The sequence below is a fragment of the Pelodiscus sinensis genome, chromosome 26 (assembly GCF_049634645.1).
Source record: "Pelodiscus sinensis isolate JC-2024 chromosome 26, ASM4963464v1, whole genome shotgun sequence".
NCBI lineage: Eukaryota > Metazoa > Chordata > Testudines > Trionychidae > Pelodiscus > Pelodiscus sinensis.
In genome coordinates this window covers 9,074,270-9,100,136 of record NC_134736.1, presented here as the reverse complement: position 1 = coordinate 9,100,136, position 25,867 = coordinate 9,074,270, and the positions used below count along the sequence as shown (strand labels likewise).

General features: G+C 53.2%; 1 protein-coding gene across 6 annotated transcripts in view; it reads left to right on the top strand.

Moving 5' to 3' along the window:
- KIRREL3 (kirre like nephrin family adhesion molecule 3) overlaps nucleotides 1-25,867 on the top strand; it is a 779,733-nt gene that overhangs the window by 715,296 nt on the left and 38,570 nt on the right. For 5 of the 6 annotated variants that reach the window (XM_075909300.1, XM_075909298.1, XM_075909301.1 and 2 more), the window contains 4 exons: nucleotides 4,831-4,931; nucleotides 8,525-8,723; nucleotides 10,221-10,256; nucleotides 18,021-18,128. In XM_075909300.1, the coding sequence (XP_075765415.1) occupies nucleotides 4,831-4,931; nucleotides 8,525-8,723; nucleotides 10,221-10,256; nucleotides 18,021-18,128 (444 nt within the window). The remainder of the gene's footprint in view (nucleotides 1-4,830; nucleotides 4,932-8,524; nucleotides 8,724-10,220; nucleotides 10,257-18,020; nucleotides 18,129-25,867) is intronic. The other variant, XM_075909299.1, reaches the window with a different exon arrangement.

The following is a 25,867-nucleotide window of genomic DNA, read 5'->3' as shown; positions in this document are numbered from 1 at the left end:
ATGTGACTTCTAAAATGGAGGTAATTCAGACAATGCACATTCTTCTGAAAATCCAATGAGCTCTGTTCAAAAGCATGTTGTGGGAGTGAGGATTTCTGTGCAGTGAGTATGTGAGAAAGACAGATGGAGAAGTATATATTTGTGTGTGTGTACATGCATGCTGATAGGTATGCGTGAGTGTAGGCGTGTTGTATACCTGTGTGTGTGTGTGCATGCACAAATATGTCTGTGAATTCATGTGTGTATATATATGTGTGTGTTTATGCATGAAAAAATTATGAATGTGCATGAATGTTTGTGTTCATTTGTGTATATGTGTGAAAAGTTGCCTGTGTGCACATGCATATATGCATAAGTACATAAGGGAGGTTGTAGAAGCTCCATCACCGGAGCTATTTAAGAGCAGGTTAGACAGACATCTACCTGGGATGGTCTTGATGGTGCTTGGTCCTGCAGTGGGAGCAGGTGACTGGACTCAATGACCTCTCAAGGGCCCTTCCAGTGCTGGTGTTCTATGACTCTGTAGGTGCATGAGAGAGTGTGTGTATTCGTATTGGGGAGCAGACAGCTCCCAATGTAATCCACAGATGTGAACTGAACACAAAGCACAGAATCCGGGCTGGTGATTAGTAGCCGTGTGACCTGCCGCTTGTGCCTCTGCCAGTCCATTCTGCCCAGCTTGCTGTGCTTGGCGGCACGGCCCCGCCATGCCAGGGGCATTCTGGGCACGTTCCAGCTAAGCTGAGCCAGACCCGAGGGTGCAGAATGTTTGGTCCAGAGGCAGCCGGCCAGCCGCAGTCCCTTTGCCTCCTCCCCGCATCGAAGGAGCTAATTGCCTTCACCCTGGTGCCTTGACCATGCTTGGATCCTGGCTTGCTGCCGTTTTCCCTCCTGCCGGCAGCAGCTCACAGAAATGTAAATCTATTTTAATTAAAGGGCTAATAGACTGTAATTACGATGCCAGCTCTTTTTCTGTTCCCCTGGACTCATTCTCCCTCATTCCCCATTCATTCCCAGGTCCTCCTGGTGCCTTTGTTTGTGGGGATGGCAGAGCTGGTGTCCTGTCCTCTCCCCACTCTTCCCCACAGGCTAACTGCTCCAAAGACAAACCATGCTCCATCAAAGGCCTTTCCCTTCTAACCCCTGGCACACATCTCCAGCACAGACAGTGAGTTATGCAGTGCCAACTCCAGAGCATGTTCCCTCATTTACATTAGCTTGCCCCGCACTGGCATGGGAGCACCACGAGAGTGGCAGGAAGCCTACCCTTCCCCTCCTCCCCACGCCACCCCACAGGCCACGCAGATGGCAGATGGCAGCTGCTCTTACATGGCACAGATGCGGGGGAGCACTGAAGCAGGAGGGGGTGATGTTCTAACCATTCTGAGCTTGAAGAGCTAGATGGCCTATTGCTCCGTGGCACCCTACCAGGGTATAGGTAGGGAGATACAGTCCCTCCAGCATGTCCTGGGTCAGCCGCTGAGCCTCCGCCCAGAGAGATGTGCCCAGAAGAGACTCCGTGGAAGCCTCCCAGTGGCATCTGTATCAGGCAGCCAGACTACCTGGACTGGCTCCTCTCAATATGGAGGAGTAGCGGCTGTTCTCTGAGGCCCTCCCGAATAGCCAGGCCCCTTGCCCTGTCATGGAGAGTAAACCCAGCCACTCTGCAGAGACCCCTCATGTCCACTGCTTGTACCTGCAATCTCACCCTGTCGGTGGGTACCCAAAGTTCATGACCATAGGTGAAGATGGGGACTCAGAGTGACCTATTAACCGAGGGCTTTGTCCAAGAACTCAGCTCCCGGTTCAGCACTGTGGATTGGTACAAGGGTGCATCACTGCCCCCCCACTCCAATCCACCCGTAGCTCCAATGCTCCCATTTGCCTAGAGAGCCTAATTCGAACTACCTATTCTGTGCCGCATGTAGCTGCGGGCACAGAGTCCGCACTAAGGGGGATTTAAAAATGGCGGTGCCCGGCAAGATGCAAATGAAGCCCGGGATATTTAAATCCCGGACTTCATTTGCAACTTCGAATGCCTCTAGTTCAAACTAGAGTGGCAGTATAGACATACCCTTGGAGAGAGCAGGCCACTTTCTTCCAGTCCACTTTCTTCCACTTTCTCTGATTTGGACGTGCCGATTCTCATCCGTCTCAGTCTGTGTAATAACCACGTGGCACCATTAAATAGTACCCAGCTCTTCTGTGACCCCTTCCCCTGCAGGATCTCAAAGCCCCATGGTAGCAATGCTGACCGTATTACCACGCCTGCTTTCCATATGGGCAAATGCGGCTAGTGATGTACTTAGAGTCAGAATCAGAACCCAGATCCCCACACCCAGGTTCGGGCTTTGCTCACAAGATTGTCCATCTGTCTCCAAGCGGCAGGTGGCTAAAATCAAAGAGATGGTAACATGAGGGTCAGTGGCAAGAGGGATTGTGGGGCCTCACTCAGTGGCCAAGGGCTGGTTTATCAGACAGTCAGTGTCCAGAGCCCTTGTAGGAACCCTGGAAATCGTTGTCGCAGAGCTAGGAGACATCTGTGGTATTCGCGTGGCCCTTCTTACTACAGCCTCAAAAAACCTCAACTCCCCTGAGAGCAGAAGCACTGCGGGCACCCATTGTACTAGCGGGGAATGGAGGCACAGAGAGGCTAAGTGACTTGCCTCAGGTCGCCCAGGAAGTCTGTGCCAGGATAGGGACTTGAACCCAGACATCCCAAGGTGCAGGCTAGGGACTTAATGCTGAGTCAGCATGGCAAGGGAAGTCCACACCCCTGGCCCTTAGCCTGCCAACCTAACCCCTGGTTTAGAAGCATTCTTCCATTGACCTAGCTACTGCGGCTGGGGTAGGTGGAGTGCCCAGCCCCATGCAAAACCGTTGCATTAGGCCCTGGGATTACGCCATGAGAGCTATTGTGTCGTACTGTGCCACTATTAGAGATGTTAGATAGCAGGTCATTGAATAGTCGTGTAACACGTGAATTCTTATCGGTTACACGACTATTCGATAGCTCCCGGAGGTGGGGCCAGAAGCCAGTGTGCTCCAGCCCCACTCCCAGGGAGCCCTCTGCCATCCCACACTGCTGCCTCTGTCTCAGATGCAGCAGTGTGGGGTGCCAGGCTGGATCTGGGCTGCAAGGGGAGCCAGTTTAAAAGCCAGTGCAGGGTGGCAGCAGCCCCTGTCCACGGGGGGTCCGAGCTCCCCGTGGACAGAGGCTGCTGCTGGGGAGGAGAGAGGACGGAGGAGGCTTCATGGCAACCTTCTCTGTCCCCCCGCCCCACTGCTGCCTAGAGGCAGCAGCACAGGGTGGGGGAGGCAGGCAGCACCATGGAGAGTGCTGGGGGGAACTTGCTTTTAAGCCAGCTCCCCCCCAGCACCAGCTCCCCCTCCCCACCCTTGCTGCTTCTGATACAGAGGCATCGGGGGGGGGGGGATGGGTGCAGTCAACAAGATTAACCAATAAGCCCAGGCTTGTCAGTTAATCGTATAGTCGACTACACCATCATCCCTATAGCATAGTCAGGGCCTCCACCCTCACCTGTAGCCCAGCCTTCTCCTTTGCAAAGGTCGGTTACGAATGCAGTGGCGAGCGAGGGCGCCCCAGTGAAAACGCTTTCAACCAAACACGCTCGGGCAGGTTCTAGGCCGTGGGGGAAAAGTCTCTGTAGCAGACGCCAAGACGGGTATCTGCTCTAGACTACGGGCCAGATTTACAAAGGGCTTTAGGTGCCTAAAGATGCAGCTAGGCCTCTAGTGGGGGTTTCAAAGACACCTAAGCAGGGTACATGCCTAACTCCCATTGGGCAACCTAACAATGGGAGTTAGGCACGTACCCTGCTTAGACATTTTTTCAAGCGCCACTGGGCGCCTCACTGCATCTTTAGGCACCTAAAGCCCTTTGTAAATCTACCCGAGAGACACAGGAGGCCTGTCCCGGGGACGTGTTCTGCTCCTCCAGCTGCATGCATGGCACAGTCTCTCTGTGCGAACACAGCTGGACTAGCGGCTCGTGAAGCGGGCGTGGCGCGCCATGGGAGGGCAATGCCCATGCACGGGATGGAGCGTACGGTCTGAGGGAGCCTGACGCTGCTCGCCCGTGGCACTAGCAGCCCCTGCCAGCTTCCTCTGCTTGTGGCTGGTTCAGTCTCTACCCCACCAGCCAACAGAGAGGAGCCAGCATAATCATCCCCTAATGAATCCAGGTGCAGAGTCCTGGGAATGGCTGCTTGGGCTACTGCGCTCCCCGAGGGACCCCACCGCAGGGCCTTGTTCCAGGCAGGGCCCAGCAAGGGGGCACCCGTCTGAGAGCGATCAATAATGGGCTCAGAACAGCCTGTGGGGCTTTCGCCTCTAGGGCCTGCAAGAGACCAGCTGCCTCTTGCATTGAGCGAGAGCTACCTCTGCTGGCCGCCCACAGGGTGTCTGACAGGAGAGAATTCAGAACTGCCGTGCAAGGGGAACGGGAGGGTCTCTCCGTCTGTGTCGGTGATTCTGAGAGCTGGGGAGCAGCGTACCCCCAATGCAGGTCCCTAGGCGCTGGGTCACACCGCCTGGCTCTACAAGCCACCCTGCAAGGGAACAGTCTGACCCGGTAGCGGCGCTTCTGGTCGCCCTGTGTCCTTACTGCCGGTCTCTGCCCCCCATCTCAGCTCTCCCTGGAGAGTGCGTGTGTCCCACGGCATCTCTGATAGCCCCTCCCTGCAGGGGGCGCCGTGCTGCTTGTTCTTCACTAGTGTTACACGATATTTCCTGCTGGGGGGCGGGGGGCAGATGTGGAAGTAGGTGGGGGGAAGTCAGCCGGGTTTCACCCCTTCTCCTCTCTTTCAGGGCCTCCCATTATTTCCAGCACTCAGACGCAGCACGCCCTGCACGGGGAGAAGGGACAGATCAAGTGTTTCATCCGCAGCACCCCGCCGCCGGACAGAATCGTGAGTAGGCCCCTCCCCAGGCGCCCGGCCCAACAGAGAGGCCACGGCGGCCGCCCCCGCTTGGTAACAAGGTTAGGCTTGTGGGCCACACTCTGATCCTGTGTGAATTCATTAAAGAAGTCCTGGTGGCATTTGATCACCTTGATAATAAGCAAGCCCCAGGCAGTGACTCTGCAGGTTTGATTGGCTGGGAAATTCACACGGTTTTGCAAAGCCAGGTATCGAGCATTTCTGTGACCGGCAGATGAAAAAGCTGTCGGCTGCTTATGGAAAAAGGCTCTGTCTGAGCCTCCCATGCTCTTGTTCAACTGGGCTGCGCCTTCTTTGAGTGTGCTCCAGATCTCAGGAAGAGAGCTCTGTCTAGCCCGAAAGCTCCAATGGGAGCTGGTCCAATGAAGATGTCCCCTCTCCCACCCCTTTGTCTCTCTAACACTAAACCCAGTGTTATGTTGCCGAAGAAAACCCCTGAGATCACAGCACCCAGGCCACCTCCCTCCCACGGAATAGCGCACACACCAGCATCAACCTCTCTGCACACTTCCACGCGGCTCCCTGGAGCTGGCCAAAGACCAGCAACACCATGTAAATCCCAAGAGGCTGTTTGCTGGGACCACGCCCTCGCAGTTTGTGGGTGGGATGAAGGCTGCTCTTCGCCGAAATACCCACAGCCACATGTGCTGAAAGGGACCGATGCAACGGTGAGCAACACTGTTAACTAGTCAGTGCTGGCTACTCACCAGGCTGATTCGGCTGGTTTTAAAACTGCCAGTCATTTAACAACCAGGTGACTGAGGGGAGCAATTGGGGGAGATTGACCGTGTGACTCGGGTGCACTCACACCTGGCGAATGACTCGAATGAAATTTGCAGCCACTCTGTCACAAATTGGGATGTAAACAGACTGGCCTCCTGGGTGGAGCAGAGGCAGTCCGGTCTAGTGGCTGGAGTGGGAGTCAATGGCCAGGAATCAGAGGGGTAGCCGTGTTAGTCTGAATCTGCAAAAGCGACGAGGAGTCCTGTGGCACCTTATAGACTACTTCAGTTAGTCTATAAGGTGCCACAGGACTCCTCGTCGCAATGGCCAGGAAGAGTACTGAAGATCAGAGAAGGAGGGAGCAGGAGTCAGAGCCAAAGGTCAGAAGCGGAGGCAGGAACAAGGCAGCTGGACTGGGCAGAACAGGAGCAAGGCTGGAAAAGGGCAGGCACAGGAGAGGTTGCAGCTGTGGGCGTGTGTGTTGAGCAGCCAGAGACCAGTGGTTGCTGTTGGGCTTAAGAGCAGACTTACTGACTTCCTCGGCCAGTCAGGTGGCCTGTCCGTGCTGATAGGCTCGCCGGAGACTGGTCCAGCCGTGCTACCGCTCCTCACTCCAGGCACCCCAGTCGCTGACATTTGCTCACATAAACCAATTGGCAAACATCAGGATGGGGTCATCTTCGGTTGTGACCAAACCCTGTAAGCTGGCCAGAGAAGAAAGGCTGGTGCGTGGTGGGACAGCGAGAGGCACGAAAGGTATCAGGTAGCCAGCTGCAGTGCAGGGGGCCTGGCTGAGAATCCTCCGTGGAGAGAAATGCCTGACTCTGGCCTCTTGTCCCAACACCGAAGGCCCAGACCAGTGGAGTTAGGCATCCACATATTGTGGATATCTGCTCGGCGCTGAATCGGTCTCAGCTGGAGCATTGTGTCCAGTTCGGGGCACCACGTGTCAAGAAAGAGGCGGAGAAATCGGAGAAGGACCAGAGAAGAGCAATAGGAGCTAAGAGCTATGAGGGAAGACTGAAGGAACTGGGCTTGTTTAGTTTGGAAAAGAAAGACTGAGAAGGGACATAAAAACTTTCAAGGACCTAACAGGAGGAGGGGAAAAAATTGTTCTCCTTAACCTGTGATGATATCACAAGAAGCAATGGGCTTAAATTGCCGCAAGGGAGGTTTAGGTTGGACATTAGGAAAAAGTTCCTACCTGTCAGGGTGGTTAAACACTGGAATAAATTGCCCAGGGAGGTTGTGGAACCCTCCAATATTGGAGATACTTAAGAGCGAGTTAGACAAACATCTATCAGGGATGATCTAGACGGTGCTTGGTCCTGCCGTGAAGGCCGGAGACTGGACTTGATGACCCCTCAAGGTTCCTTCCAGTTGTAGTGTTCTATGATTCTGTGAATCTGGACCCTGAGTCCCACAGCTTTCCTCTGCATTTCACTCCTGACTGTCCTGGCAGCTCCCGCTCAGCATGCTGGCTTCAGGGAATCCTTTTCTTAGGGCACCTAACTTGCCCACCCCCCATGCATGCAGCACCGGGGCATCTGACTCCAAGCTGTGATGTCCACTGCATAGCAGGGCATTTAAATCCTTGTGTGAATCTAGCCCTTTGCCTCCCTGCACGTGGGGATCTCCACCCTGCCTCGCCACACGGGGCGCTGTACAAGCTCTGCCTCCTGCAGTGCAGCTAAAGTCCTAGCAGCGAACATTTTGACCAGCTCTTTCATCACACTCCCATCCCAGCGCAGACTGCCCCCACCGCTTGTGACGCAGCAGAGGTCAGCCGCTGTTGCAGCAGGAATAAAGATCTTGGCAGGGGGGCTCCATATTTATCCCCCCTCGTTGGGCCCAGACAGACACAGGGGCATATTTGCAAACATTCACAGGGCTACAAACTGCATCAGAAAATCCAGCTCTCAGGGAACCTTTCTGCCCGGCCCAGGAGAGTCTGACGGCTGGAGTGAGCTGACAGCTGGGTTAATGATGCAGAATAGAATCCAGCTATGTCGTTCCCGTAATGAAAGATCATTTTAATCGTTCCACTATCAGGCTCAGCTGTCTGTTCAGTTCCCCCAGTATAGCAAACACAGGACCTGCTGTAAAGTCTTCTGCACCACTTCCCTTTAGTGGAATTGGGCAAGAAGGGCCCAAATTGAGTATTTTGCTGCATGATCTCTGAATCTGAGCCCCTCGTTTGCACCTAGAAACAGCTGCATTGGAAATGTAATGGGTGGCATTTACCACTGGCACATCAACATCCGGGGGGAATTTTCCAAAGCACCTAAATGACTTAGGAGCCTAAGTTCCTGTGTCTTTCCACGAGACTCATGCTCCTAAGTCTCATAAGCACTGTTGAAAGTCCCACCCCTAACTCGCTGCTCTTGCACATTAGAATCCACAGGCTGCCCCCAGTTATTTAGCTGTGCACACTCTGGCTATGTCTACACTGCCATTTTTTCGGCAGAAGATATGCAGATCGTGCTCTCATTTGCATATCTTCTACCGATCCTTTTTGCGGAAGAGGTTTTGCCACTAAAAAGCCCCATGTCGACGGGGCCATTTGTCAGGAAAAAAAACCCTTTTTCACAAGATCCCTTATTCCTCAAAATTGAGGTTTACAGGAGCTTGTGAAAAAGGAAGGATTTCCGACAAATGGCCCCGTCGACACAAGGCTTTTTCGCAGCAAAACCTCTTCCTCAAAAAGTATCAGCAGAAGATATGCAAATGAGAGCACGATTTGCATATCTTCTGCCAAAAAAATGGCAGTGTAGACATAGCCTCAGGGCCAGAAATCAGGCCCTAAATGAACCAGACTAACTCTTCTTATTGATTTGCAGGCCTGGTCCTGGAAGGAGAACGTGCTGGAGTCAGGGACCTCAGGGCGCTACACGGTGGAGACGGTCAGCACAGAGGAAGGCGTCATCTCAACGCTGACCATCAGCAACATTGTCCGAGCCGATTTCCAGACCATTTACAACTGCACCGCCTGGAACAGCTTCGGCTCAGACACTGAGATCATCCGGCTGAAAGAACAAGGTGGGAGCTACCGGCAGGACTTAGAAGCCAGAAGGGGAAAATGAGCGGCTGGCTGCTCTAGAAGATGGGGGCGCTCTGAGAGGGGCTGTCAGGGGAGACAGGGATGTTTTAGGAAGCCCTGGGAAGGTTGGTGGGATGGGAGGCGTCAGTAGCGTTTTGTGTGGCTCACTCTACGGGGGGTCTGGGTCCGAGTCTGCGCCCTCATGGAGGTCAAGGGGCGCTGGCTCAGCATTGAGCCCTCCCCACTGAAACAGAAGTGGGAGGAGACCTTTGGGAGTCGCTTGACGTGTGCGCTGCTCAGGCGCCCCCGCTCCCCTGCACACGGCAGTGCCCTTGCTGAGGGCTAGAGGGCGCCACGTGCTCCCGGGACCAGCCACGTAAAAGCGGCCCCCACATCACAACTTGTTTGCGGTGGCAGAACCTGCTAACGAAACCTGGTCGGCAGCTCTGGCTGGGTCCGTGCGATGCAAGCGGGGAGCAGTGTAGGGCCTGCCATTGCGGCGCATTGCTCTGTGCCCACACGGTGACGCAGGACACAGACCTGACCGGACCAGCCTGGGGTTCGAAGCTTCAAGCAGAGTGCCCCATGACTGGCCTGCAAATGCAAATGTTGGGAGGGCTGGATGGATGGACCCTACTGCAGCCAGGGTGGGAGGGAAGGGCAGCTGCTAGAACGAATTCAGCAGCCTTCACAGTCGTTTGGGGGCTCCCACGCTGGGGGCTCTGCCCTTTTGGAGAACGTTTTGCTCCTGGAGGGACTGCAGTTCTAGTCTGTTATTCAATGCCCAGGCAGGCAGGTGGCTTGCTCATTCCGCTCTGATTTATACGGGCAGGGCTGTCATCCGGATTAAATCAGAGCTAGGTGAACCCCTCAGAATTGGCCATGTGCTTCCTCCAATGCAAACAGGCCACGTTTTTTTCTGGCCATCTGCCTGTGAGAGCCTCTGCATGGCAATGAGGTGGAGTCCCCGTGGGCAGAATCAAGGAACTGGTTCCCAGTGGCAGCTCTGCGGGGTGACGGGTGAGGGTCGCGTGACAATGCATGGAGTGGAGCCGGACTGCCATGGCTGTGGGCAACCATGCAGGATGCTTTAGTTGGGTCCTGCCAGGGCACGGGTGACTCTGCTGGGGATGGAGAAGGGTCCTAGCAGGTGACATGGCAGTGGCATTAGAGCCCAGCCCCGGGGGTTGATTCTCTGTGGCTGAACCTGTAGGAAAGCAGAGGTGCATTCTAGTGGTTGTCCCGGCTGGACAACGGTGCCAAATCCATGAGGTCTCTCTACACTATACCAGAGTCATAGCCCATCTACCACACAGTGCCACCTGGTGGCTCCCAGGCCGTGGACCCTCAGGCTAGGGTAGCAGAGGGCACCTATCTGAAGGCAACTTCCATGCTCCAGTGCGTCCTAAGGCAGCCCAGAGCCTGGCTGCTCAGGGATACTGGCGGGCCCCCCTGGGCGTGGCCAGGCTGTAGACACTTGCTTTATTTTCAAACAGGTACGGAAATGAAGTCAGGAGCTGGTATGGAAGCAGGTATGGAATCATGAGCTGAAGGTGAATATGTGACTCGCCCCAGCTGTGTTCTCACGCCTGAGCATTCAGCAGCCTCCTTCTAGCATTAGCTGGCCTGAGCCAGCCAGACAGTCAGAGGGCAGGAAGGGCGCTTGCCACATCTTTTAGCAGCAGCATGCCCCAGTGGGCAAGGCACAGCCTAGGAGTCAGGAGCCCTGGGTTTTAGTTCCAGCTCTGCCTGTGACCTTGTGGTACCTCAGTTTCCCCATGTGTTAATGCTTAGACCCTTTGGGTATGGCTACACTAGGGTGGCTAGTGTAGCCATACCTTGTGAGGTGCGGTGGGATTTACAAAAGCAATGCTCCATGTAACTGCTAAGTATTATTATGGGGAAACACACAGAGGAGACCCGTGAATTTTGAGAAGGGCAAAGGATTTCCAGCCGCTACCTTTCCCCACCTTAGTGGGAGGGAGTTGGGCATTATGAGCAGTAGGTGGGACAGCAGGGGAGCTGAGCAGGGCAGAGAGTGCAGGCGCACACTGTCGCCCCACTCCCTGGGCCATAGCACGCTCCATGAAACCTGCATTCGGCTCCCTGCCGGGCTGGAGCCGATGAGTCAGCACCGCTCTCGCCGAGTCAGCAAATCGCAGCACTGGGCTCTTTGTCAGCTCTCTCCACAGTCACTGCTGGGCCACCCATTGCCATCCCGGGCCCCCGATCATCTCATTGGGCCTTTCCATTGTCAGTGACAGTATCTTCCCTCCCAGGAGAGCCAGCCCTTGGTGCTGTCTCTGCTAGGAGCCAGCATCTCCCATTCCCTGTGTGCCGCTCCATCCGCTGCTGGCCGCCTCGCTCATCTAATACCAAACCCCTTCATCAAGAGCCCTTCGCTTGCCTCTGGATCTCACCCCTTGCTCCCTTGATGCCAGCAAGGACAGTGTCCCCGGCTCCCATCTCTCCGCTCGCCCACATGCCTTGTTTCTCTAGGAGGAACAAGTAATTGCAGCTGTGTGGTGTCTGCTGTTCACCATGAGTTTTCATCATCTGCATGAGCTAAGATGCCCCATTCAGGTTGCTCAAAGCAGGAGCTGACCAAACCTCTCTTCTAATTCTCCCTGGATGTCCCTGGCTCATCCTTCAACCTCATGGTCCTAATCCGTCGGCTTTCCCGTGCATTGCTCAACCACGAGCTCGATCCATCTAAGCAAAGGTGCGGGCCTTTGCAGTGAAGGTGCACAGATGGACAAGGTGGATGCCGCAGAACATGGTGAGACATGTCTGCCGCATGAGCAGAATCCATTCAAAGGCCATTTGGTGCAATATGCAAAGACTGGCTTGAGAGAGACGTGTCTGTAATAACTCCTAAGCGTTTGCTCAAGGTGCAGCCTCAGTCAGTAACACTGCTGCACCAGAACTACCGGTCAGAGTCCTGGGTGGGGACAGCAACGTGCAGGCTGCATGCACGGCCGGTCTGATGAGCTGTAGACAGCCGGGCAATGGGTTATCTGTGCATTGGCCACTAGCAGGGAGCAGCGTGCTAGGGAAGTGGCAAAAGAGGCGGGGGAGACTTCAGCAGCCATATTCAAGGCCTCACTGGAAACCAGGGAGCAGGACTTGGGGACCTAGAGCAGGGCTTTGTGCCCGTTAAGCTGGCCTCAGCAGGTAAAAGTAACCATCCCCCATTCTGCTTAGGAGGGAGGGGAGAAGGTGCCACCAGTGGCTGTATTGGGAGCAGTCTGCAACCCTTGATTTAGAAGGAGCAGTGTCCAGCCAAGTGTTAAGATCTGCTGACATTGACATGGTCCGGCAGTGGGCATGTTAGCCGTGCCACAGGGAAATGAGGGTTAAGAAGGTCATTGGTCTTCCAGGATGCTTGACAGTACAGCCTAGAAGGCTAGGAGTCAGGGAGTAGAACTGACCTAACTAAGTCATGGCAGGGTTCTGCTGTCAGTGGGTGTAAGGCTGGGTATAATGTTCTCCAGAGTGGGACCCACTGAGTGTCCCTGGCAGGGAAGTTGTACACCAAATTCTGGTGCATGCTGGGATATAATACTTGAGAGTGTTCTCGCCTGGCAAAGAGTGTCATGTCCCTCTCTTGTGGCTGGTCCACGAGACGATGACAAGCTACTACTGCTACCGACAAAAGGGCTGTGTCTAGACTGGCCAGTTTTTCCGGAAAATCAGCCGCTTTTCCGGAAAAACTTGCCAGCTGTCTACACTGGCCGCTTGAATTTCCGCAAAAGCACTGACTTCCTACTGTCTGAAATCAGTGCTTCTTGCGGAAATACTATGCTGCTCCCGTTCGGGCAAAAGTATTTTTGCGCAAAACTTTTGCGCAAAAGGGCCAGTGTAGACAGCTCAGATTTGTTTTCCGCAAAAAAGCCCCGATCACGAAAATGGCCATCGGGGCTTTTTTGCGGAAAAGCGCGTCTAGATTGGCCATGGACACTTTTCTACGAAAAGTGCTTTTGTGGAAAAGCGTCCGTGCCAATCTAGACGCTCTGTTCCTAAAATGCTTTTAACGGAAAACTTTTCCATTAAAAGCATTTCCGGAAAATCATGCCAGTCTAGATGTAGCCAAGGAGTTTTACTGCTTTTGCTCAAACAGTAGGGAACTGTGCATTGGTGCTGAAAGGCCCTGAGGCAACCTGTGTCCATGGTGCATGCAAGGGGATGGTTGCATTCAGCAAGTTCTCCATCAAGCATTGATCCCAGCTGGAAACATTTAGTAAAGTTGCTAGTCCTTGCCTGTAACACTACAAGTCTAGGGGGGGATCAAGCCCAATCCTCCATCTGTTCAGAACCCTTGGACACCTTTGTATGTTTCACTCTCCGCCCTGCAGAAGTAGAGGCAGAAAGGGGGGATGTCCAGGTGAAGCTGTCCTGTGATCTTAATGTCTTTTCACCTCGGACACAGTTCTGTGATAAAGAGCAGGCTGAGAAGGGCTGCAAACATCCATTCACACAGTGATTGTACAAATGCACCCAGGAATGGTTCCTGCAACCCCTTTGTAGTCCTTGCATGAGCTTGGAGAGAGGTTTTATAGGCACAAATATTTGCCAGAAGCGTCCCGGGCGCGCGTGTGAATATGCACCTGCAGGAGGCATCTTGCTGGGAACGTTCACACAGCCATCGGGGAAGCTCTTTGCAAGTTTGGCAGCCAGCCAGGCAGGGAGCAGAAGCCGTGCCATGTGAATGAAGTGACCAGTCTCGCAGCATGAATAGCAAATTACATATTCACGAAGCAACACTCAGCAGACACCTTGCGAGCAAGCCGGGGCGGAAATGCCTTGTCATAAACCATGCACTGACTCATTTCAGACAATGCCTGAAAAAATAAAGATTCAATCTGTTGCGGAAGAAACAGGCTAAATCCGCACAGTAAATCGCTGGCCCCGCTCTACTGAAGGAAAGAGAAAACAGGAATACGCCTTTGGTAGCCAGTGTAAGCTTTAAAACATTGAATGGGCCAAGGACCTGTCATGTAGCCGATCGCCAGTTGACCTTAAAGATGTAGAGGGGATCAGTGCCTGCGGGTTTCTTTCTCATTGGCCTTTCCATAACACTTGCTGCCATACTACCTTAGTACCCAAAGACTCGCATGGGCAATCTAGGGAAACCAGTGTCCATGGTGAGTAGTACATGTGTCTCCCCTAATCCCTTGGCTGCCCTGGGTGGCTTCTAGTATTATGCACCACCATGGCCCTACCAAGGCCCACCTAGCCTGGAAATTGGAGGGAACAAGCCAACTCCATACAGTCTGAAAACTGCCACAAATGTATATGGCAGCCAGTAAACAAAAGGCACGAAGGAGGCAGGGCAATCCTGCCTGGACATCCCCTTCTGCCCTCTTTACTTCTGCGGGGAGGGGAGTGAACATGCAAAGGTGTCCAAGGGTTCTGAACAGCGGGAGGCTTGCACATGATCCCCTTCTAGATGAGTAGTAACTGCGAGTAAATTTCCCTGCTAAATTTGCAATAAGGTCTTGGCTTGGCCTCTGACCTTTTGAATGTGACCTTTGACCCGGGTCAGTCGGGGGCAAACCCCTCGCTCTCACCCTAAGGCACCTCCCTTGGCTTTCCAGAATGGTCTGTTGTTCGATCCCATGCCTGCCGTCTTTACATCAAGCCAGGACGTTTTCCTAAAAGATCAGCTCTAGATCAAACTGGGATTACTTCAGAGAAGTCCTCTGGCCTCTTTTCTGAAGAGGGAGACTAGGTGATCGCAGTGGTCAGTTCCGGTGCTCTAATCTCTGGATCTGAGTCCAGCCATGTTAACAATCTCCATTTGCGCAGAAGAGTTAAATGGTGGGGGCATTTTTTCTCTAGGCTGCCCGGAGAATTGTTCATTTAGAAGGCAGACCCGCAAGAGCGGAACCAATTTGCATGTAGCAAGTAACTTATTTTTTCACTGACTAATCCCCCCGCTGCCTGCAAAGGGAGGTTTGTGAGGATTAGGTTCCGCTCGGTGCCGGCGCCAGAAATTCAAGATGCTCTAGGCAAAGATCGTTTTGCCCAACTCTGAGCCCGCTCAAATGCTGAAGTCCAGCCACCGGGGTCATGCTGTGGGACAGTGTTTCTCAACCTTTTTTTCTAAAGTACCCCTTTTTTAAAAAAAATATAAGTACCACCGATACCTACACTTTTCAGACACAAATTTTTTTTACCATGGCAACCCATTTGTTGAAACAACTTCATCGTAGCCGGGCGGGCGATGAAATTTTTGGGTGTAAAAAGTACAAAAATAATAAAGCGCTGTAAAACTTAGAACAAAAATTCAGTTTTCTCCAAATGTCAGTTGTGTTGACGTTCCCCCCAGACTTCTCTCGAGTACCCCTAAGGGGATTCGTACCACTGGTTGAGAAACACTGCTCTGGGGTATCGAGCCACTTGGACAATCCTGAGGGTTGGTGTAGCTTCTCAGACAGGGTCACCTTAACCATGGGTTAAGGCCTATTATGGGTCACCTTAACCCATTACTCTTTAGCTCATGCAAGTTTCTTGTGTCACCAAGCTAAGCTTGGGCAGGTTTGACCAGTCCTCACACAGAGCATGGCTTCCCCTTAGCTACAGCTGGGCTTGCCTCTGGGGGCAAGGACAGGGCTAGTTTTAGATGAGAGAAGGTGTTTTGTGAATCCAGGCCACGTTCTCCAAACCCAGCCACCGCCCACAGTGTCACAAGCCCTCAGCCCCAACGCAGCGGCTGATTCACACAGGCACCGCTCAAAAATGTCCAGTGGGTGACAATCACCACGTTGCTGTGACACTGGCAGGCAAAGGCGTCTGGGGAAAGCCCCCAGAAGGGCACGCACCAGAGAAGCCGCGAGAAGGAAGCGTCCCCAGTGGCGCGGTGGCATTTCATATATTCATTCTCTCGCCGTGATTCCAGCTCAAATCTGCCCTGTCGAAGGGCCTTGTTTCTCTACCTGCGCCTCACGCCAGACGCAAGGCAAACCGGCCCCACAGCTGGAGTGGGGCTGAGCATTCAGCGGGTGATGCGCAAGGCAGACGAGCCCCTAGCTCGCTGCCCCATGGCTGACTCATCTCCTGGGCAGTTAACACATGTAACCGTCCCTGTGCTGTACGGACAGCTGGGGCACATGCTGGGAGCAGCTGCACGGAGTCGGAAGAGTCAGTCTTAAAGTCAGCTGGCTCCCAAGTTCCGCCTGGGCCAGCCAATGGGGAGGAAGGATGGCCCAAGGGTTGAGCAGGGACGAAAAGACCTGGCTTCAAGACCCTGGTTGGCCACAGACTCCTTGGGCAAGTTCCTTAGTTTCTCAGAGCATCAGTCTGTCCAATGGGGGGCAACAGCAGCTCAGCTACCCCAGAGGCAGGGGCTCCTGGGAGCCAGGCCTCCGGCATTCGCAGCTCCCTGTGCACATGGCTCCGCTTTGCCCTCTGTCACCAAGACGTGGTGCCCAGGGCTGCCTGCAATCACTGAGACCCTAAGGACTCCATCTGCGGGTCTGAATGCCTGTCTCAAACTATCAGCCTTGGCAGGTGCTGGTTGGCTCTGGGGGCCATTTGCCAGCCCTGGATCCAGCTCGCGCCTTGGTTTGAGGGGTGCAGGGAAGGGAGAGCAGGGACCATCGTTTTGTTGGGCCCTTTCTCAAAGGAGCAGAAAGAAAGGGCCACACGTCTGCTACCGGCCTGTTCGTTCGTTCCTGCACTAATTCCCAAGCTACCTTCCTGGTCCTCGTGCCCTCTGCTGCCTTCTGCCAGGCTGCCTGACAAGAGCAAGCAGCCAGTGTCCAACGCGGGACTAGCCCAGTTCAGTTAGCAGCACACACGGCATCTTTCGCTGAGAAGGCAGCGTGATCCCTGATGGTGAGGTCTCCAGAACGGGACAGGGAGCCCCAGTGGCGTTCATTTAGGCAGGAGCATACGGTGCGGTATGACACAAGTCCCCATCACTGTGTGATCTCCCCCCTCCTTAGACAAGACTTCACCCCGTCCTTCCTCTGCCTTTAGTCGGGTGTGGCTCAGGCCTGGAGTCGACTAGAAATAATGATGTGCCAGAATTGCGATATTGACACAGGTTGCTCAGTGGACGTGCGTGGGTGATGATCTAGGAGGTGATTTGATGGCATCATAAGAGTGTCGGGGCCAATGTAGGAACTTCTCCCCCCCCCCTCCCCACATGATTTTTTTTTCAGTTGCAAACTGTGGGCGGGTGCTACTTCCAAAAATCAGATCTGCAGGCTGCACATCCCAGCGGGGAGCTAAAGAACAAATTCATCCTGGGCATGAGTGGCCCACGGAACAGCCTCTCTGCTGTCCCAGTCCGGAGTCCAGCCGAGGCACCTTCAGCGTGGGCAGCCATGCCCCACTCTTCCAGTCTTGGCCTCCCAATGCAGCTCAAGGCTGACTTGCAGCCCGGCTACTCCAGGCCCTCTCAGGGTCTCTCCCTTCCCCTCCCTCTGCACGGTGTCCATGCACTTTGATGGGAGCTCTAGCACATGCCTCCAGGTGCCAGGCTTGAGAAGCAGGGGGGAAGGCAGGAATGTAAAATTGGTGGCGGCTGTGAATGATGGGTGCGGGTTAGCTCATTCTTGGGGACTTTCCCGCCACCGTCTCCAGGCACCGCCTGACAGCTGAGCTGTTACCTTTGCATGGCCCAGTGTTACGTTTCCAGTTCTCTCCTGCATTTCACCCCGCCTGGCCCTGGGACCTTTTTCGTGGCCATTTCCAGTTCCAATTCCCTTTCTTCAGCATATGAATACTCTGCCCTTCTCCAGCATTTTTCAGCTTACGCTCTTTAGAGACAGTTCATTCATTAAAGCCACGTGACACTTTTTAGAGGTGAATAAGTATTGGCACTCCGTCTGTAGACAGGGAAACTGAGTCACGGAGTGGTCTTGTGCGAGGGTGCACGAGGAGTCAGTGGCAGAGCTGGGGCTAGGACTCCCAGGAGCTTGCTTTAATTACTACGTGCTCTTCCTTGAGGCTTGAGTTTTTCCTGCCTCCATGTCTTTGACCTGTACATTTTAGAGGAACATTTGATATCTAACCCCTTGCACACATGTCTCCTCTGACATCCTGTGTCCTCCTGAGGACAGTCAAGTTACAATCAAGCTCATTTGTGTGCACCATGCGTCACCCACCCTGTTAAAGAGCAGCCTGGTTATTGAGGGGGGATGGGCAGGAGGGCTAGGAAGCCAGGGCATGGAGCCGACGCGCCCCAGGAGGGGGGTCCTGGCAGCCAGGAGGGTTAGGCAGCAGGGCAGGGGAAGGTGGTGCCGGGTCACTTCTCCACTTCATTTGCTCCCCTGTTCCTCTTTCAGAGTCAGTGCCGATGGCAGTGATCATAGGCGTCGCCGTGGGGGCCGGCGTGGCGTTCCTGGTGCTCATGGCCACCATCGTAGCGTTCTGCTGCGCACGCTCGCAGAGAAGTAAGTGCCTGCCCTTCCTGTCATTTCACACACAGCCACGGGGGCGGGACCGAGTCTGGGAAACCACAGTCCCCTGTGCACACGCCGCACAAGGAGAGCCCGGGGGCTAGTAGCAGGGCAAAAGGGGAGTGCAGCTCCATGGCCCAGCCAGGTGTGTCTGTAGGCCGATGGGGACATCAGAGACCAGCCAAGCCAAATAAGCTGTCCGTGGTAACAAACCCTTCAGGCCCCTCAGCTCCAGGCTGAGACGGTAGCAGCAACAAGCAGCCTGTCCCATGGCCAGCCGTCTGCGCTGACAAGCTGTGCTAACCCTTCTCTTGAGGAGGTGTCATGCAGAGGTGGTGGCCTTACCCACAATGCATCAGCAACCTAATGGCTGGCCAGTCCGGTCATAGAGCAACACCGATAGTGGCTTCATCCAGCAAAGGCTCGGCCAGCTGCTGGCCTGGTGCAGTTTGGGGGCCTGAGGCCAGTCTATGCTGCAGGGAACGCAGCCTGCAATACCCCTGGGGCTGTACCGGTCTTCCCAGCACGAGGGATGAACGCACAGGCAGAGCGAGAGGCGATGCTGTGTAGGTGGCAAACAGGAAAGTTCACCAAGGAATTCCACATTGAACTTAGCAGCCTGGCGCCAAGGCAACCGGCCTGCCACGTGGCTACAGCATGTTGAAGACCACGGCACCTTCCAGGACACGGTTTGAACCCACTTTAAAAACCGAATGGGCCAACTTCTGATCTCCCTTGTGTTGATTTTAATCATGAAGTCACTCTGGCAATTGTGTGTTAAGTGACACAACCCCTCGGCTGTAGTGACAGGGAAACTGAGGTATCGCTCAGAGAATCAGTGGCGGAGCTGGGAATGGAATCCGAGAGCCCCGGCACCCACCGCCCTATCCTAGCCCGTGTGGTAAAGTTATATCCATGGGCGGTTGTTGAATATAGGACTGGGGGAAGCAAGCCCCCAGCTCACCAGCAGCCCTGCCCCCAGCTCACCAGCAGCCCCGCCCCCAGCTCTTCCCATTCTGCTAAGGCCCCGCCCCCTCCCTGTCCCCATGGGGAGCTGGGGCAGTGCACCACGCGTGCACCCCCCCAGCCACAAGGAGGGGAGCATGCGGCAGGTGCACACTTGCCCCAGTCTCCCCCGTACCAGGGTACTGGGAAAAGGAGGAGGGCACCCTGTGAAGCCTCAGCCCCAGAGCACCAGGAGGGCAGGCACTGGGGATAGCAACACTCCGCCCCCAGAACACCTAAAGCAGGCGTTCTGGAGGCGGAGTGTGGGCGGGGCCATGCCTGGTGCCTTGAGAAGGCAAACCCCTCCCCCACCTAGGCTACCGGACACCCATGGTTATGTCACATGGGCAGGATAAAAAATTGGTCGTTTCAGCCTCTGAACGAGGAGCAGGTTCAACGTGTGTTCCAAATGCTATTTTCAGTTCACTCTATCAGTAGAAAGTATGCAAGCTCATAATAAGAAATTCCGGTCTCTAGCGTGTATGAAGGGCCTAGGGTGTTTTATGCTTGTCTGCAGTGGGAATATAAATTAAAACGACATGAAAGACAGGTAAAGGAATGAAGGGGTAAACAGCTCGGGATCTTGTTGCCTCATTAAAAAAGCACAGCGAAATTAAAGCGCGATTGCTGGGGAAATGAAAAAGGATCATCCGGGAAAGGAGCTTGATTGTTTTGAGCATCTAAGACACCGTTAGAGAACAAGCAATCCTTGACAGTGCTTCCAAATGTAGGGGCTCTGCAACAGAAACAGCCCAGCCAAAGCTGTTCATAAGCTCTTTGTTTAGATGCCAGTGAAGCACAGTTGGTTTTCCTTTTTGATTGTTTGCGAAGGAATCAAAGCGCTCCAGCTCCTCCTGGATTTGGTAACATCGAGCAGAAACATGTGCAGCGTTAAGAGCCATAATGGTGTCTGAGTGTGAACTCTCCGAAGCCCCATCAGCCGCTCTTGCAGATATTAGCAAATGACATCTTGGGCGGTCAGTCATCCTGCATTTTGGTAAGGCTTTCTGGTGGGCCGGCTGACCAGAGACAAGCCAGATCGGTGTCACGCGTATCATTCGGCAACGCGATATGTTTCAAACAGCCTGAAAGAAAATGGGCCAAATCGTTGTTAGCACGTCAATTGTCAGACATAATCAGCCACGCTTGGCCCATCGCTTTTCCATAGACACACACACACAGTTTCTTTCAGAGGCATGTGGCTCATTATATGCTGCTTATTGCTGTCACCGGCTGGTGACGGTTCTTTCCGGGCCATGCACTCTAACATGAATGCGATGATGATAGATCAGACATACAAGGGGGTGCCAAGGCTTGGAGCAGGAAGCAAAGCCAGAGTTTGAAAGCACCACTTATTCAGAGGCTACAACAGTTAGAATAGCAGCTGGCCTGGCATTGCCTGCTCTCCCTGGATAGCATGCCGGAGTCGCCTGCTGTCGGGCTTTCTGGGCTTTGGTAGGTCAGCTTGGCTCACAGAGATTCCTTATAACCTTCAGCAAGGGAACAGCTTCACTTTGGCCCACAGCCGCAAAGGTGTGAAGGCACCTTCCGCCTATGGCTTTCAGTAGCCCCTCTGGAGATCTGGACCTTCGTTTCTTTGTGCCTCTACACCCTGGCTGTACACTAGGGCTACGTCTAGACTGGCATGATTTTCCGCAAATGCTTTTAACGGAAAAGTTTTCCGTTAAAAGCATTTGTGGAAAAGAGCATCTGGATTGGCACAGACGCTTTTCCGCAAAAGCACTTTTTGCGGAAAAGCGTCCATGCCAATCTAGACGCGCTTTTGTGCAAAAAAGCCCCGATGGCCATTTTCGTGATCGGGGCTTTTTTGCGCAAAACAAATCTGAGCTGTCTACACTGGCCCTTTTGTGCAAAAGCTTTGCGCAAAAGGGACTTTTGCCTGAACAGGAGCAGCATAGTATTTCCGCAAGAAGCACTGATTTCAGACAGTAGGAAGTCAGTGTCCTTGCGGAAATTCAAGCGGCCAGCGTAGACAGCTGGCAAGTTTTTCCACAAAAACAGCTGCTTTTGTGGAAAAACTTGCCAGTCTAGACACAGCCTAGGGATAATAGCACGGAAGATAAGAACATTAAAGAGGGCTCACATAGCATGGTGATCTGGTAGCCAGGTAAGTACGTGATGTACCTGTCTCGGCCCAGGAGCCCCGCTTTTCCAGCTCACTATTGCTAATGCAGCCTGCAAGGCTGTTCATAGAATCACAGAACTCTAGGGCTGGAAGAGACCTCAGGAGTCATCAGGTCCAGCCCCCTACCCAAAGCAGAACCAATCCCAACTAAATCAACCCAGCCAGGGCTTTGTCAAGCCGAGACTTAAACACCTCTAGGGATGGAGATTCCACCCCCTCCCTAGGGAACCCATCCCAGGGCTTCCCCACCCTCCTAGTTCATTCAGGAACTGGGATCACAGCTGCTGTAGGCTCACTTTGATCTAGCTAGCTTGAGTAATAGCCCCCACCCCACAGGACCCAGGGTGTTTACTTGAGCAGCTGCTGCCTACGGTGCCAGGGGATCAGTGCCGCTATAGGAGGCTAAATACATCTACCCCTGCTGTGCTCACACCTTCCGATCCCAGGGTAGAAAGGCTCCCAGAGGGGAATGTCTGAAAGCCTCCACCAGGGGGCAACAGTTTGGTGGATCGAGTAAAACAAGTTATGGGTCTCAGACCTATTCTCAATAGCCGTGGGGCACACCCCAAAGTTGTTGTCATGGACGGCACAGCTGGGCTGTACAGGGCAACTTGCTCTGACTGCCACACCCAGAGGGGTAGGGAAAACCAGGGCAGGGGGGCTGCATTGCTGCTGCGCTTGAACGATTTAAACTTGAGTGCCTCAAGTTGGCACCTCAGTAAATGGACCGGTTCTGAGCATACAAACCTTCCGTGGGCTTCAGATCTTGGCCCCAGGAGAGGCATGACAAAAACCACGTGAATGTCTGTTGCCTTTTGGGGTACAGTTCAGAGCAGGAGGGGGGTGTCACTGCCTGCCTGTAACCCTGAGCTGCTCTGGTCCCAGCCCGGATCCCAACAGCCAGCAGACAAGCATGCCGAATCCTGCGTATCTCTGCGCTGTGTAGCCCTGGATCAGTGCTTCTGACCTCAGCAGCCTGCCTACCTTAAAACAGCCCCATACGCCCGCTTTGGGCACACATGGCAGGATCATCCTCATACACCACTAGTCCCGCATCTCCCCAAAATCGTCATCACTTGCCCTCCTCTGGGATCACTCCAAGAAATAATAAAGTTGGCTTGCACCTTTAAGAGACCATCCCCAGAAGCTTGTCTGGACTTCTCAGTTCCTCCGTTTTATACACATCCCTGGGTGGGTTTAGATCAAAGTTTATTCACAACGGGACATGGGTTAAGTGAAGCCAAGTACAAGACATAAAGGCAGAGATGGTTACAGGTGCACAGAAGTGAAAACACGTCTCACCCAGGAAGCCACCGTCTTTGTTTAAGAAGCTGTTGCTCCCCAATTAGCTCTCTCTCAGACCTTCCACTGAATATGAAGGGCTGGTTTCCCTCCTCGTCTTAAGATGAAGATGGCGTCTCTCGCTGTCCCTCATATTTGTTCTCAAAGTCGAGAGGCCTCCCAGGAGCTCAGACTCCTGCATCTCTCTGGGGAGCCATGTTAATTTTCTCTCACTTGACAGAGCAAGTGCTGAGGCCGGTTGTTATAGGGTTGGTGCGTAGGCTCTGATTCCTGCCATCAAAAGCGTTGCCCACATGAAACCAAGACAAGTGGGCAGTTGTGATTAAAGCACGGCACTCAGGAGCGCTGGATTCAGCTCTTGGCTATGACTTGGGGCAGGTCACATCGCCGCACCATGCCTCAGTTTCCCTATCTGTAAAATGTAGGTGGCAAAACTTCTCCAGCTCATGGGGGGTATTGGGGATACAGCCAATGATGTCAGAGGAATTCAGATAATACAATGACTGTGGCCCATGTGTCAACAGATAGTTGGCTCAACTCCAAGCACCCAACTCTGGGCCTCCCATACTCTTAAGTGGGACTCTTGTCGGTTTTAGGATTGGTGCATGCCAGCAAGTAGTGATGGAACAGCTCTGTTAGATCACAGAGCCTGCTCCCCTACAAAGCTAGGAAAGAGTCCCCTGGTGGAGGCCGCAACAGACAAGTAATTGACCTTAGCCAGAAAGCGAGATTCCCTTTTGATAGCTTCCGTTTTAATGGGACAAAGCTAAAAGATGTTCAGATCATGGTCCAGAATCAATAAATAAATGAGGAAAACAGATCAAACGCCCCAGCTCAGTGCGAGGCACTTGTTCCTGCACAGCCATCTGTCACGCAGCCTGCCTTCCGTCTGGGAACCTGCTCCGATAGTTCTGTTCCCGGCTCAGAACGAAGGGAGCTCGCCAGTTTGTTTAAACAGCTTTGTGGGGTTAAGGCCTGCGTGGGCAGCAGATGCTGTGCAGGGATGGGGCTGTGCAGCCACTCAGTTGGGTTGGCTCTTGATAAACAATGTGTGTGGGAGGCAGTTGTGCTAAAGAAATGTGCGGCTCAGAATGCCAGAGAAAAGGCTGCAAGCAACCCTTGTGCGTCCTGGCTATGCTTGGGTAGCAGAGACGGTTGGCTAGGTTGGCGCTCCTTATTGACAAAAACGGCACCAGGAGGGGAAGGTTAGAGCCAGCATTGGCTGAGTGTACGGGGCCAGATTTTCAAAAGATTTTAGCTCCCATACTAAATGGGCAGATTTTGTTAAAAACCTGGGTGCACATTGAGGTCTGACATCTTTAGAAAATCTGGCCCTGGGTGTCACAATGGAGGCTCCTGAGTGCAGGGCACTGGCTAACCTGTCCCTGATCGTGGCTGGTGGTGACAAAGGTACAGTGCACTGTGATGAACTTCCATTAGCCTAGCAAAACAAACTCAGCGCTAGGAGAGGTCACTCAGGGTATGTCTAGACTACAGGCCTCTGCCCAACATAGTCAATGAAGCCGGGATTTAAGTATCCCCGGCTTCATTAAAATAAAAATGGCCTCCGCGCTGTGCCGGCTCAGCTGATCGTCGGCACAGCATGGCAGTCAAGACGCGGATCGGTCGACAGGGGAAGCCTTTGCCGACCGATCCCTTATGCCTGTCGGCGGAGGCATGTAATCTAGATATACCCTAGGGCTATGTCTACACTGGCATGATTTTCCGGAAATGCTTTTAACGGAAAAGTTTTCCGTTAAAAGTATTTGCAGAAAAGAGCATCTAGATGGGCACGAACGCTTTTCCGCAAAAGCACTTTTTGCAGAAAAGCGTCCGTGCCAATCTAGACGCGCTTTTCCGCAAAAAAGCCCCGATCACCATTTTCACGATCGGGGCTTTTTTGCAGAAAACAAATCTGAGCTGTCTACACTGGCCCTTTTGCACAAAAGTTTTGCGCAAAAGGACTTTTGCCTGAACGGGAGCAGCATAGTATTTCTGCAAGAAGCACTGATTTCTTATGGTAGGAAGTCAGTGCTTTTGCGGAAATTCAAGCAGCCAGTGTAGACAGCTGGCAAGTTTTTCCGGAAAAGCGGCTGATTTTCCTGAAAAACTGGTCAGTCTAGACACAGCCTAGGGCTATGTCTACACTGGCGCGATCTTGCGTCAGAAGTATGAAAATGAGGCTAAGCGTGGAATATCGCTGAGCCTCTTTTGCATATCTAATGAGTCGCCATTTTTGCAGAAGAGGCTCTTGCAGCAAAAGGAGCTTTCTCCACTTTCCCTTCTTGCGCAAGAAAAACCCTCTTGTGCAATGCCGTTATTCCTGAAAATAATAAGCGTAACGGCATTGCACTAGAGGGGTTTTCTTGTGCAAGAAGGGGCAGTGTAGACAGCTCCTTCTGGCGCAAGAGCCTCTTCTGCAAAAATGGCGGCTCATTAGATATGCAAATGAGGCTAGGAGGTATTCCACGCTTAGCCTCATTTGCATACTTCTGGCACAAGATCATGCCAGTATAGACATAGCTTAGGAGCCCATTTGGTTTTGTGCATCATCAACAGAATTGGGTACTAAGTTCCAATCATTTATACCTGAAGGCAGTGGGGGTCTCACAGATGACCCAGCAGGCAAAATCTGAAGGCTCTAGGCCTTCACAGGGGTCAGTGAGGGCAGAAGTGAGCCCAGCTTGACTCTCAGATCCCAGGGATAACTTCTAGGGCTGGCAACAATTAATTTTGTAAACTGGGCACAGTTAAATGGAGTCAGTGAGGGACGCTAGACATGGGATCTTCCTCTTCTTAACATGTCATTTCTACAGAGCAAAACTGTTCTGTAAGGGCGCGTCTACGCAGTAGAGCAAAAGTCGGAATAAGCTACGCAACTTTAGCTCCATCGGTTGCGTAGCTTACATCGAAATAGCTTAATTTGGCGTTTGGCGCTCTCTACCCAGCAGGAAGTCGGAGGAAGAACACTCCTGCGCCTCATAAAATGAGAGTTATCATGAGCCGGAGTAAGAAGTCCTTCAGCTCGGCATTATTTCGAAATAAAGGCTTGTAGTGTAGACGCACACTAGGGAGGGTGATTCCAAAATAACACTGTTCTGTAGACATGCCCTAAGGGAGCAGTAGTGATTTCACCAACTCTTGAATGTACTTTGCAGATGCCCAGTTGAGGGCATGTGCATCTGGAGGGCTGTATCTCTGAGTCTATAACTGTATAGCCTTTGAAAAAGATACACAGCAAGATGGGAGGAGGAAGAAAGGCATCTTTTTAGAGCGTGAT